At 50.2% G+C, this 14,229-nt stretch overlaps 2 protein-coding genes and 1 long non-coding RNA gene across 4 annotated transcripts in view; 1 reads left to right on the top strand and 2 right to left on the bottom strand.

Annotated features, from left to right (window-relative positions):
- ZNRF3 (zinc and ring finger 3) overlaps positions 1–2,039 on the top strand; it is a 133,112-nt gene extending 131,073 nt beyond the window's left edge. For both annotated transcript variants that reach the window (XM_036353926.1, XM_036353927.1), the window contains one exon: positions 50–2,039. In XM_036353926.1, coding sequence (XP_036209819.1) covers positions 50–93 — 44 coding nt within the window. In that variant the 3' untranslated portion in view covers positions 94–2,039. The remainder of the gene's footprint in view (positions 1–49) is intronic.
- A 2,286-nt stretch (positions 2,040–4,325) lies between these two features.
- CUNH22orf31 (chromosome unknown C22orf31 homolog) lies at positions 4,326–6,911 on the bottom strand. Its single transcript, XM_036354383.1, has 3 exons — positions 6,900–6,911; positions 6,017–6,466; positions 4,326–4,829 (listed from the first exon to the last, which is right to left on the bottom strand). The coding sequence occupies exons 1-3, from the start codon at positions 6,909–6,911 to the stop codon at positions 4,392–4,394; spliced, it is 900 nt and encodes a 299-aa protein (XP_036210276.1). The 3' UTR covers positions 4,326–4,391.
- A 900-nt stretch (positions 6,912–7,811) lies between these two features.
- Positions 7,812–12,568, bottom strand: LOC118678629. The gene is made up of 2 exons (XR_004974944.1): positions 11,330–12,568; positions 7,812–10,786 (listed from the first exon to the last, which is right to left on the bottom strand). It is a non-coding gene; the product is annotated as an uncharacterized LOC118678629 (long non-coding RNA).
- Positions 12,569–14,229: the final 1,661 nt, after the last annotated feature.

Below are 14,229 nucleotides of genomic sequence, written 5' to 3'. Positions count from 1 at the left end.
CGTGGCCCGCGGCGCCGGCTCCCCCTGACGGCTCTTCTCTCTCTCCCAGGACAGAGGTCTCGCCCAGCAGACAGCGGCGGCACGGGAGCCTGAGCCCGGAAGGAACTCTGTGGAAATGGGAACTGTACGGAGACTCCAAACTCTGACTTCTTCAGAAAAAAAAATAATTTTTTTTTTTTTTTTTTTTTTAGCTCTGACAAACACACAAAAGTGGTAATAAAGAGAGCCCTCCTTCTCAGCCCAAACTGTGAGCCCCTTGTGGCAAGCCCCCCGCCCTCCCATTAACAAACCGACAGACGAAATTCTCCGAGTCTTTGCCTCTTTTGATAACATGTTCTTCTGTTTTGTAAAGTGTGTGTGCTTGGGGTTCCGAGGTGTGTGGGATTGAGTTCTCGGCTTTGTTTTTTAAGATATTTTATGTAAATGTAAAAAGTTATTTAAATATATATATTTTAAAGAACCCTAACCGCCAACTTTTGCTGAAAGAAAAAAAAAAAGTCACTGCTGCGTTAATTGAACCACATCATGTGTAGATACTGTTGTCTCCTTGGAGGGAGCTCAGGCCTTTGAAAAGCTCAGGGCTACACCTGCCTTAGAAAATGAACCAGAAACTTGAAGTAAAGCTCGTCGATATGGGTACAAACTCTGAGGAACGATGCAATGCTGCCTTTCTCGTGGCAAATCCCAATGTACAGATCGTCAGGTCTCCGAAGCCATATTCCTCCAGCCCACCTTAGGCAGCTGCTGGAAACCGCTGGGAAGGGGGTAGGAGGTGGGCAGCAACGGGGAGCGGGGCCCAGGCCGTTGCCGCAGAAGCCCCGGGCGCGACGGGGGTGATTCTGCCCAGTGCCCACAGTCATGATCTTGGGCTCCCTGCTACCCAGGGGCTGCAGAAATGGATCGAGGGGCTGTGCGGGGACCAGCACCCAGGAGGAATGTAGTTTGCGGCTTTGGTGTCTGAAGGGGCTGGGGACCGAGGATGCGATGGAGCTGCTGCGTCCTTGGGCTGCCTTCCGGGGGTAGAGGGGGGCTCGTGGCCAGGACCCCATCGGGGCTACGCTAAGCTCTGAATGATACGGTTCCCATCCATCTCCCTACGGAAGCGCCACTTCAGGGTTATTCAGCCCTCTGCTCGTGGCTGAAATTGCTCATCTCGCCTGCAAAATGTCTACTATCCTTTCTACCTAATGCACTATTACGTATTGGTTCTCCATGAGACAGAGAGAGAAAGAGACTATCAGATAGTTTAGACCCAAAGGGTAGGTTTTTGTATATTTTTCCAGCCTTTTCGTTGTTGTTTTTTAAAAGAGGGAGGGAGAGCTTAAAATAAAAACCCATTTTTAAAAAGATGTTTCCATGATAAAGGGGAGAATCTATTTAAAGCTATTTCAGATCAGGGATTGACTGTCATCCTTTTTGTCCAATGTATTTCTTGTTCTTAAAAAAAAAACAAAACTATTTTTAGAAGAAACTCATCACATTAGCCCCGAGTTCACTAACTCTTCTGGTCACTTGTTTACTCACTTAGTCGGCAGATAGTTGGTGCCACCTGAAAAGCTCCTTTGTGAAATAGATAGCCTGGGAGCTGGCCCCTGTAGGTGGGAGCTAGAGGCCATCCTGGTTGCCAGGAGGCTGTGATGACTCCTCTCCAGTTAGGCTCTGGGGTCAGCAGCTCTGGGGTCCAGACCCGAACATTTGGAATGAGAAACTCACTGTATCAGAATCCCTTTTTCTTAAAATCCTCAGCCTGTGATGAGGAAACGTACTTAACTCCAAGCCAGGATTCGACAAGCCAGGAAATGCCAGCGTCAGATGATGGAGCCATTTGCCATTTAGGAACTCACCCATTTGCCATTTGATGAGATTGGTCCTCCAGCCTTGAAGGTGCAGTCCCTTGCGGGGGCTGCTCCCCGCGGGCCTGTGCCCAGCACACCTGTTGGCGAGGGTGTGAGAAGCGCCAGAATTGTTGACATGTGATCTGGGCCGCCTTTATTTCTCGGGCCAGGACCAGCAGCTGCTGAGGACAACAGCTTGCATTACGTGGTTTTGGGGAGGGGGGGGGGTGAGGGGATGGCTTTTAACATGAACTGCAAAAAGCAGCTCCTCATTGTTGAGATTTTTGTTGTTGTTGTTTGTGGTTTTATTTGTTTTTAATGCCTTGGAGTGCGTATTATCTTCCTTGTCTGAAATCATACCCCCAGAGTGGCTAAAGCCCCAGCTGGAAAAAAAAAAACAACCAAAAAACCACTCCTCAGAGCCTTAAGCAATGAATAGACGAGGGAAGAATGTGGCTTCCACGGGGCTTATTCAAATAAATGTGTCCAATTCTTCACTCGAAAGAACAATAACTACAGATGGCGAAAGAAGCACATTTCATGTTGGTAGTTTGCAGGGTGGTAGAGACAGAAAAAGGACATTTTGAAACTTTTCAATATCAGCCACTGTCTTAAATTCGTGTTGGCCTATCCGACCGACGGGCAGGGCACCAGAATCAAGGAACCAACTAGAGTATTGCCTCACCATTGAAATCAAAACATCTTCTGTGAAGTTGTAAGACTCCGCTACTGATAAAGCTCCGTTTTCAGTGATCCCCTCCGTGGTGTGTGGGGCTGACGGAGCTGTGGAAACGGGGCATCACATTTTCCATTGAGCACATCGGCCCCCACCCCCAACCCCTGCCAGGGTGTGACCTTTGGGTGTGGTTCCATGGCCCAACCCTTGTGTGACAGCAGATGTAAACTGAAGAGGGCTAGAACCAGTTCACGTGGGGTGTGGGGCGGGGGGAAGGGTTGGGAGTTCTCAACAGTAAGGTACCTCTTTGCAGACACAGCCCCAGGAGGCAGGTTCAACTCAGCCTCTTCCCCTCGCCTTTGAACCCAAGCCATTTGTTCAAGCCCCACCTGCTGTCCCGCGGCTCAGACTCTCCCTTTTGTGCTGCTAGTTTCTACTCAAAAGTTCCTGCAGGACTAATGCTTTTAAAATGAGGCCTAAAAGATAATGACTAATCAAGAGTACTATTTTTTAAACAGAACTGCCTTTTTCTATTCTTTATGTAAACTCTATTGTGTTGGGTCTAACAGGGCACTATTTTAAAATGTGTTTTTTTTAAAAAAATTTTCTCCCATAGCACTTAAAAGATATTTTGTAAAGACTTTGCTGTAAAGATTTTGTAATAAAACGGTCTAAGGGCTCCTTCTCCAACATTACCATTTTTTAAAAATGTTTTAAAAGGCTAGAAAACAACTTATGTATATTCTGTATATGTATAGCAGCACATTTCATTTATGGAAATATGTTCTCAGAATATTTATTTACTAATATATTTATCTTAAGCCATGTCTTATGTTGAGAGTGTGACATTGTTGGAATAATCATTGAAAATGACTAACATGAGGCCCTGTAAATACATGATAATTGCACACAGATTTTACATATTTGCCGACCAAAAATGATTTAAAACAAGTTGTAGTCTTCTATGGTTTTTGTAACAAATTGTACAAATGACTGTAAAAAAAAAAAATACAATTTTATCAAGTACATGTTCTATGTTGTCATCGCTCTGTTGGGTAAAGGTCTACACATTCCACAAAGGAGAGGTTTGCATGAAGCAGTGCCTTTTTTGATGGTTTTTGTTTGTTTTTTTGTTAATCCTCACCCGAGGATATTTTTAGGGAGAGTGGAAGAGAGAGAGAAAGACAGAGAAACAGCGATGTGACTCACATCGATTGGTTGCTTCCTACAGGAGCCCCAACCAGGCCAGGGAAGCGTCTGCAACCAAGGTACGTGCCCTTGACCAGAATCGAACCCAGGACCCTTTGGCCCGCAGGCCAATGCTCTATCCACTGGGCCAAACCGGCTAGAGCTGAATCAGTGCCTTTAACTTCAGCTCGCTCGTGGGAGCATCCATATCATTTCCTCTTTGGTTAACATAGCGTTCAGGTTATTGGGGATTTCGGTGGCATCATGGAATTATGTCCTTGAGGTGATGGTAGTTTTTTCTGCTCTTCCGGGTGGAGGGCGAGAGGGAGGGACATGATGGTCAATCCTAGCAGTCCTCTTTTTAAAAGTTGGGAACATAGGCTGCATATACCAGTAGACCATCGGGTTTCTCTGCCAGGATCTTTCCTACCTGGAAGACAGAGACCCTCAAACCCCAAGAGAAAGGGGCTTGGAGGGAAAAAAGCCCCAAGCACCTAGCCCTCAAAATGACCTGCTCATGAGAGTGGAGGGGAAATGAATCTTGTACCCATTTGTCAGGTTTTCCGGGCGGGGGGGGGGGGGGGGGGTGGTTAATAACTTGTGGCGCACTCGGAGATGACCGGAAAGGTGCAAAGTGGTGTTTATTGTTTAGACATCTAGCAGAGAACAGCCTCATCTGTGCGATCCTGTTTCTATTTCTCCCTCTTTAACCTGGGCCACTTCTTGGGCACAGGCTCCTTGTCGACCTCCAGCCACGTCCTGACGGGCAACGAGTCCCTCTGAGCACCTTCAGGGGTGGCAGCCTGGCTGCACAGAGCCTCCCAGAGCTTCTGTTTGATGGCCTTGCCCAGCTCCAAGCTGTACCTCTTGGGGGTCCCCGAAGGGTTCCACAGCATCGGCTCGACCACAGCATGGTACAGAGCCCGGTAACCCTCTGTGGGGAGGCCGTGGATGGTTAGCATGTCTGACAACTGTTGTCTCTTCCTGGCTTCAGGAAGCAACGCCTGGCCCTTCCAGGCTGCTGTCCCCGCGTCCCTGCGTAGCGCTTGGGTGGCGGCCACATGTTCGGCATATCTGCTCTCAAGATCTTGGCTGACTGTTACTTTTTCCTCCTTTGAACTTTCTTTACTCTGGCCAGGAAGAAAGCAGAGAAGTCAAAGCTAAAACTTGAGAAGGGAGCTCGGAATAATTATCTGGGATTTGTGTCCCAGAGTCTTGGTTACAGCCACAACTAACATTCGTCTAGTAGTGTGTGCGAGCTTACCGAATTCCTCCGTGTATACCACTGCGTGTGTCCCCCCCAGAACCCTGTAAGGTCGGCAGGAGACAGCTTTAAAGGCAAGGGAGCGGGAATTGGTTTGCCCAGGGCCACACAGCTGGAAAGTTAATAACCACAGTTGTTGTCTACTGAATGCCACGACGGGATCCTAGGCATTCAGTCTGTGCCAGGCTCTGTTCAAAAGCCCTTTGCACGTATTTACTCATTTAATCCTCACGAAACCCTATGAGGAAAGAGCTATTGCCCCTCATTTTGTAGACGACAAATACCAAGGCAGAAAGAGGCCAAGCCCAGTGTTGTCCTGAATTATAGTCAAAGCTGGGATTTGAACCCGACAGCCTAGCTCCAGGGCGCATGCTGAGCCCCGCTGGCCACCAGGAGAGAGGGCGCTGGATTCAGGTCAGGCCTCTAGATGCCGAGTCCTCCATGGATGTTCATAGCCGGGCCTTGGTCACCTGTGCATGACCAGCGTGTGTGCTCTACACGTATCCCGGCCTTTCCCGCTCTTTTTTTCCCTTCATGTCCAGCACCTTTCACCTGTGTTTATAAGAGCTACTTCGCCCTCCTATATAGTCAATCCTAGCAGGCAGGGTGTAAATATCGTGCCCCCAGAGCTGGTGCTCTCTCCATTATACCTCACTGCTGCTGCCCACCCACCCTCTACCCTCACCCCCTCAATCCTGTCTTCAACTTTAGGATTTCCTTCGCGTCATAAAAACCTTTATTTAAAAAAAAAAAAAATACTTTTTTAATTGATTTCAGAGAGGAAGGGAGAGGGAGAGAGAGAGAGAAACATCAGTGATGAGAGAGAATCATCGGTCGGCTGCCTCCTGCACGCCCCTGACTGGAGATCGAGTCCACAACCGGGCATGTGTCCGACGCAAATCGAACTGTGACCTCCTGGTTCATCGGTCGACGCTCAACCCCTGAGCTACCCCGGCCCGGCTCATATAAACCTCTTAAGTGTTCAGTGTCTTCTAGCTGACATCTCCCTGTGCCCACCCCATCACAGGTTGTCCACCGCCAGCCGTCATCTACCTCGTTGTGGCTTCCTGCAGGCCTCCTGCGCCTCGGTGAGCCCGGCTGCTGTCCTAGGGGCTGCTTGCTCTGGGAGCTGACGGAGCTCCTCATCCTGCCCCGCCGAGTGGCTTTCATCGCTGAATCGTCCTTGGGCTCTACTAGCTTCGAGGGTTGTGCTTCCCCAGACTTGCATGGTACCGGGCGGCACTGATCCTTCAGTCGTCGCCTGAGCACCAGCTTAACCAGGGAGAGCGAACTGGTAATGAACGGATTCTTGACAACTTCCCAGGAAGAGGTGGTCCCTGGTGCTGGGGCACTGACGGTGCGCTTTGCACATGTCCTGGGCGTCCAGATGTTGGTGAGAGCTGGGGAATCCACATAGCAGTCCTGAAGCCTGCTGTTCAGTAAGATAGACTGCCGGAGTCCGTAGGTGGGGATGCTGGGGTCTCGCCTCACATAGATTGGGTGCTAGAATTGTAAGGAGGGGGAGAGGGGACAAAAAAAGACCAATTCTCAAGCAGAGACCAGAAGGTCTACTTTGGAGGCAAAGTATTCACATCTATTTCTTCCACACCTGTCTTAGAAATCTTTCTACACATCCTCTCTCCTTCTCCCCAAAGCCTTTTGTCCCAGGGTCACGGGGACAGTCTGCCTCTCAAAGAACATCGCAGGCTTGGGCCGGAAGTGGAAGGGCAGGGAGCTTTACAAGGAACCAAAGACAGTTCCTGTCTCCTGGAAAGCTAAGGGGAGCCGTGGCAGGAAAAGGATGGGAGATAGGATCACTTCCGATTCCTGTAGGACCTGTAGTGACTCCTCAGCCAGGTCAAGTCCTGCCAAACCCTGAACACTTTCTAACCAGACGGCCAGGAGCCAAGAAAAGCTGCGAACCAGGGACACACACTCTGGGGTCCATAAAGGTAAAGGCACAATGAAAACGATGCCTCTATTTCCTCGGACCAGCCCAGAACAAGAGAATAATCTGGATAGATCAGAATCCCTCATGGAGAGAAACCTGGCTTTCTAAGAAAGGCCATCTATAAGAACATTAAATCACCTTACCATATTTCGGTTGCCTTAAATTTTATTTTAGCAAGGGGAAAGAAATATGTATTTTCTTTTCCTTTTCTCTCTCTCTTTATTTTTGTTTTGTTTGGATCTATCAAATCACCTATCTTTCTCTGCCTCAAGTCACGTATGGGCAAATTGCAGTTTGCTTAGGTTTTGGCTTATATGCAGGCAGGTTTGAGCCATTATCTCTAGTATTTGTGATGTCACTTTGTTTTGTGATGTGGGTGTGGGTGGGTGTTACATCATCAAATTTTATAGTGAAATTAAGTTGGAAGGAGTTCTATTTTATTGTCTTCCCAGCCCCAGGAACTTCTGAAGTCCTCATTTCCCCCCAAATGGCTTGGGTGAGTTCGGAAGGTCCTCGCGTTCTGAAGGAGTGGACGCTTTGCACGCCACGCAGTCAGAAATGCAGAGCAGATTGTGGGTCCAGGGAGGGAGGTGCATTCTTCCACGTGCAGAAGTGCCCTCCTTCTGCACATAAAGAAGGTACTGTTGAAATCCTCCGCGTGGCTGCCAAGGTTAGGGACCAGAAACGAAAGAACACGTTCCTGCAGCCCTGGGCACCTCTCTCTCCGTGTCTCTCCCCGGGAGACTACACGGGTTTCTGGAATGTGGTTTTATTTTACATCCCATGGCAAATGCCGTAATTAGAGCTGTTAGCAGTGTCAAGGGCTTGAAACGAGAACAAAGACGCCTCTTCCTGGGAACTCTTGGGCAATGCCTCGCTCCTTATCAGGTGCTCGTCCTGATGGTGGTTTTGATTTTTTTTTTTTTTTCATACACAAAATGCCCAAGGAGGCGCCCTCCCCCCGGGGGCAGGAGAGCGGAATGATGGAAAAACAGAGTGTGAGTCTGGCCGGCGTTCCTGGAATCGCATGTGTTGCCCGTTTGATTTTTTTTTCTTTTTTTTTTTTTTTTTTTCTTTTTCGAGTGTTGTCCCTGGAGTGAATCAAAGTCTGCAGGCAGACCGCACCGCAGGCCGTGGCAGAACCGCCTCCAGGTGGACCCACAGACGCTCGGGAGGACAATGGGGCCCATTCAGCCGCGAGCCCTGGCCTCACCTCCAGAGAGGTGGGTCAGTTTTAGAGCAGGGCGTTGGAAAGGGTTTGTCTTCGGGAAGGGTTTGCGAATGTCTGGAGACGGGGCAGGCAAGCATCCGAATCCCAGAGAGGCGGCACCAGGCTCTTGGGCTACTGTCTCCCTTTGCTCTGCAAGGCGGAGGGGACAGAAGGGGAAAGTCGGGCCAGAAAGGCATCCTGGGAGTAGCTCTTCTGTTTCTCTTCTTCCCAGCCTTGAGGTGGCCTTCCCATTCATCTGTTGTACTTACTTTCCTAGGTCTTGCCCTCAGTGACCAAGTGGCATTGCTCTGGCTCCGAGGGGCGCTCTATAGCTCCTGCTTCTGGCCACATGGACGGCGGCTGAGACTCTTCAAATTCCAGTAAATTCTGCCTTCTCTCCCTTCCATAGACTGAACCCCAACAAGAAACCCTGACGTTCCTTGGAACTAACCCAGCGTCATTTGGCCTGTGCTGTTTCTCCTACGTCAGTAAAATCTGTATTTATTGAAGGCCTACTGCAGGCCAAGCACTGTTTTAGACACTTTACAAGCGTCATCCCCTGAAATGACACCAATGGTCTTATGAATTTGGACACTGTTGCCATCCCTACTTGACAGTTGAGGAAACTTAGGCACACACTGCTCAAGAACCATGCCCCACAGCTGGTAACCAACAACAACAGCTGGACGCAACCAAGCTGTACACCACTCCACCCTTGCTCTTTGCCAGCTATGACTGGTCGGCCCATCCACGTACTACACCTGCGCCCAGTTCTAGTCCTACCTGGCCTTGTCAGGAGGCTTCCTCTGCGCTCAGGAGTTGGTCTGTCGGAGGTGACATCCCAGATCCATCTCTCTATGGGCAAGTGAATTCACATCTCTGAACCTTATTTGCCTCATCTGTGAAATGGGGTAGCAAATCGTGCCTCCTCTAGGACCACTGGGAAGATGAAATGGGACTATGCATGTGAAGCCCTTGGTATGGCTCTTGGTGCATAACAAGCACTCAACAAGTCATGTTCTTATTAACAGTATTAATATTGTGGCCCATTCCCCCGTCTGACTCTTTCTTGAGCCCCTGATGCCCAGGGTCTGAGTGACATAACCCAGTATTTGATATGGACTTCATCTCAGGTCCTTCCTGGGCATCCATCTGGTCTATGAGGACAAGCAATGGGCCTCTGGAAGTGGAAGGATTCTGATCTGGCTTGCGTCTCGCCACATTTCTCTTCCTATGATCCATCTTCACTAAGCATTGGTCAGACTCATCGACCTCACAGAAGTGGGATATTTACAGAAGGTACATGTCTCCCTGGTTGTGGGAATGATTCATGCTTCATTCGACGGAAAGGGATGCGGGTACCCGAGGATACGCGAAGAAAAGTGACTAGTCTGTAATAGCGATTGTTCCATCAAAGGTTGTTCAGAATTACAAAGTCAAGATGGAAAGACTCTTCGGTTCAGGGTCCTGACACCATGGCAAGAGTTTCCACTGTTGGTGCCAACACTTGATTCTCGAACCTGGGGTTGAGGCACTAGGGCTTCCATATTGCTCAGCGGCCTGTTCCTCAGTTTGAGTCACCATTGAACCTTTTTTATTCTGCTGAGCTCAGTCTAAATAACTTTTATTTTCCACCCATCATTTGGAGCTGTGCTTCCTGACATCTCTAAACCACCGCTTCTATTTGGAAACACATCTGCCCTTCTTTGATGCGTAGCCAAGCTCTCCTCACTGTATTTTTAGCTCCTATAATGTTTCGTCTTTCTTTTTTTCCTTTCCTACAACCTTTCTCCTCTTTAATTTCTCTTAGCTCCTCTTCTTTTGCTGGAGGATCCATTAATAAAGAAGAAATGGAGCCAATTTAGATTAATTCTTGTCTTTCCCCTTCTTGCCCAACTCCCAAATTCTAGTGGAATTGAGTTGTTTTTTAATCTTCTCAGAAGATGTTTTGATTTTAACACCCAAGCAGTAAACTTCCACACCCAAATGGGAACATATCTGAGGTTTGTGATGTAGAAGGTTTGGGAAAAAAGAGAAAAATTTTGGATGAGAGAATTTGCAAAGATTCCTGAACCATGATGCAAACTCTGAGGACCAGTGATTTAGACCACATGTGCTGAGTACGCACCCATCATGGGCCAAGCATACGAAATCAGGGCACCCTGCCCGCCCTGCTACCCCTTCTCACCTGACTCACGGTCACCTGGATGTCCCGCAGACACCTCTAACTCATTATGTTCAAACCAAATTCTCTCTCCCTTCACGCCCATCAGAACAGCAAACTACTACTTCTCTTGAATTTTCCATCACTAGTTGCCTGGCCCAGAAAGCTGGGAGACAGGATCAGTAACAGTACTGTACTGAGCTGAGCCTGGGCCTAAAGGAAAATCAGAAATCTATATCCTGCTTTTACTTAAAAATTTAATATTTCGTTCATCTTGAATTTTTTTGTCATTCATTTAGATTTTTAAATATATTAAATTAAAACTGTTTATGAAGTAGATTCAACATATTTTAACCCATTATAGGATACTGAGTTCTTTATCTTAATTATTGAATGTTGGGGGGCTTTCTGAAATTTTGTGCCTCAGCTGAACGCCTCACTCACCTCTCACCCTCATCTTGGCCATGGATCACTCAGTAAACACATGTCGCCAGAACCCTATAAGGACAAGAAGCCAATTCACCATGGCGACTAGGAGCATAGTCCTGTAGTCCTTACTGCCTGGGTTCAAAGCCCAGCTCCACTGCTGTATGACCTGAGGATGAACCATTTAACATCCCTGTCTGAGGGGAATGGTAAAGGTGCCTCCATCATAGGGGCTATTGGGAGGATTGTGTGAAATGCAATGCCAAACACTGCACCCTACCTAGTCGAGCCCTCAGTAAATGTTTGCTATGGTTGTTATTATTATAATCAGGCTCCCCATCCAGTGCTCGCTTTACAACATGACTGCCCTGTGAGCAGAAGTCACCCCAACCAGGATCATCAAATGCAACCAGCTGAGGTCTCTGTTTCTTTTGTTTGTTTGTTTGTTTTTAACCTTCACTGAAGGATGCGTTTATTGATTTTTTTACAGAGAGAAAGAGAGAGAAACATTGATGTGAGAGAGAAACATCAATTGGTTGCCTCTCATGCATCCCCAGACTGGGGATCGAACCCACAACCTAGGTATGTGCCCTGACCGGGAATCGAACCCGCAACCTTTTGATGTGTGGGATGACGTTCCAACCAACCGAGCCACCGACCAGAGCTCTCCCAGCTTCTTGGCAAATCCAGCCGCCCACGGAGGAATCCAAGGGTCCAACTGCAGAACACAGGAGGCAAACAGACCACCACCACCACCTTCCTGAAGGCCCAGGGGCTACAGCCCGTGTCCTCACTCTTTCCATGAAATAAAGCTGCTCACCGACCAAGGCATGTGAAGCACTGAAATGAATCTCTGAGACTGCTCCTTGCCAGGGGCCAGGACCGCATAGCTGAGCAAAAGACCTTGAGCCATTAAGTGCCCTGACCTAGACTGGCTCGGCTGTATTTTTAGCCTCTGTGCGCTGTTTCCATCACCTGTGCTGGGCTTTAAGCTGGAAAAGAGGGGAGGGAGGCCTGGAGAAGGCGTGAGGGATGCTTCTCATAGCAGCCAGTGGGGGCAGGGGCTTGCACACTATTTCTGAATTCTGTTGCACAAGCCAGATCCACGGGCATGCAACCTGTGTAGGGACATAGGTCCCCGAACTTAGAAGGGCCCCACACTTGGTATAATGCCCTGTGGTTGCCATCTTAAAATTCCTAGTCACTCTGAACAAGGGGACACCCCCACACACATATTCATTTCTCACTGGGCCCAGCAAATCACATAGCCCTTTTAGTCTGTACACAAAACCAAGAGAGCCAGACACAGGAGGTAGGTGGTACCCATGCAGCAGGGTGCCTTCCTGCAGGGGCCAGGCCAGGCCAGGCCAACGCTACTGTCATGAGGCATGAATCCCCAGACTAGGGCCAAATAAACCTTACTTTGCACCTCCTGTCTGCCCCTTCCTACGTGCTCCTCAAATACTGGGATGGGACGTGAAAGACTTGTAAACTGTAGAGCCGTGTCCTGCTTCGCTGAAACCTGTCCCCAGCTCTCTACTTAAACTAGTCCACCCATCATTCAACATCACCTTCTTGGCTCTGTAGTACTTTCTGTTCTCTGAGATTCACCTTATTTTCATGCTGGGTGACGGGCCCCCTCCCCTCCCTTAGAATGTAAACTTGTGCTGTGCCTGCTGTGGGCCTGTCCCTCACTGAATATTTTTAAAGCTATTAAATGTATTGAGGTACCAGTGGTTAATAGCATCAGCTTCAGGTGTACAATGTTACATTTCCTTACCTGTGGACTCTATTCCGCACTCACCACCCCCCAGTTTACTCTCCTTCCATTTCTCTTCGCTGAGTATTTGTGGGATGGAGGGAGGTTCACCTGTATTGAGTGCTTTACCCTGTGCTGACGGGTTCACCTGCATCTTCTCATTTAATTCTCCTTCCACGCGTCCGGCCTGCGCCTGCAAGAGCACGAGTTAGAGGTAGAGCTCCCAGGTCCTGCCAGAGGAGGAGGCGTTGGAAGTGGGAAGGGCCCACATGGGGAAGAGAGGGTGAGCGCCAGGTGGGATGGGGAGGGTGTGTCCTCCGGGGACCAGGTGTCGCTGGGTGGGGGGTGTCCCCCTGCTCCATCAGGGAGCCCGGAGGATTCCTGAACTCGGGAATGCCACCGTGAAGACAATGACGGAACAAGATTCTTCTTGCCGCAGCTCTGGGTCGTGTGGGTGGAAAGGGACTGAGATTGACAGGCCTCGTGGGAGGTAGCTGCGCCTTTGAGGCCCAGCCCTGGGAACAGCTTGGGGATGGGGGTGGTGGAAAGGGGACCCTGGGAGTGGGCGAGGGGGCCGGTGCAGCGAAAGCGGGCCGGGACCGGTCCAGCCCCCCTCGGGGCGCGGCGAGTCGGCGCACCAGGGCAGATGTTCCCGCCGCCGCCGCACCGGGCGCAGGTCCGCACTTGCAAGTCCGGGACCCGGGACTTGAAAGCGCCCGGCGCGCCGCCCGGACCTGCCTCGCGGGGCGTCGCCGCGGCACTTTGGGCGGGAGCTGCAGGAAAATCTGCACCGCCCGGGGGAGTGCGGGGGAGAAGGGAGGCCCTCCGCAGACCCCGGGTGCAGCTGGCGCAGGCCTGGGGGCGTGGGGAGGGGAAGGGCCTGCGCGCTCTGAGCCCGGTCTCAGCGGCATCCTTGCCCCAGCCACGCCTGCACCTCTGCGCGTCGGGCGCCGGCTGCCTTTGCTTCGCTGTCACCTACTATCGTGAAGGTCTTTTATGAGGCCCGTTTTGCAGACGACTGAGGCCCAGACGGAGTAGGAAACTGGCCCCAGTGGACAAAGGATGGGCGATAGGATTCGGAACCGGGCTGGGTGTGCTGCTTCTGTGGCTGCACGAATGGGGGTGGTGAAAGGAGCCCAGCATTTCCCAAGCTCCTACTGTGCGCGGGTAAAAAGTTTCCACCGCCGTGGGAGCAGTTGCTGTCAACGCCCCCGTTTCACAGGCGAGGAAATGGGGAACAAGGGAGCTGTTTTCCCTTGAATGTCGCCCAGGGTACCAGGTGACCGGATGGGAACAGGCACCGCTGGCTCCACTGCACCCTTTAAAATAAATAAATAAATAAATATATGATTGATTTTTTACAGAGAGGAAGGTAGAGGATAGAGCTAGAAACATCGATGAGACAGAAACATCGACCAGCTGCCTCCTGCACATCTCCCTACTGGGGATGTGCCCGCAACCAAGGTACATGCCCTTGGCCGGAATCGAACCTGCGACCCTTCAGTCCGCAGGCTGACGCTCTATCCACTGAGCCAAACCGGTTAGGGCTGCACCCTTTTCTTAACCACGACGGTGAGCCAAGCAGGGGAGAGCCTCTGGTTTGCAAACGGCTGTTCTGATTATTCTCCCCGTGGTTGTGCCTGCGTTTGGGTCACCACCCGAGTGAGGGTGGACCCGGGGTCACTGGGCGCCCAGCCCGCTCCAGCCCGGCCGAGGGGCTCGGAGGCGAGGTCCAGAGCCACGCCCCTCACCTGTT

This window comes from Myotis myotis, unplaced genomic scaffold (assembly GCF_014108235.1).
Source record: "Myotis myotis isolate mMyoMyo1 unplaced genomic scaffold, mMyoMyo1.p scaffold_m19_p_20, whole genome shotgun sequence".
NCBI lineage: Eukaryota > Metazoa > Chordata > Mammalia > Chiroptera > Vespertilionidae > Myotis > Myotis myotis.
The sequence above is the reverse complement of the archived record's forward strand: the minus strand, read 5'-3'. Positions and strand labels throughout refer to the sequence as shown.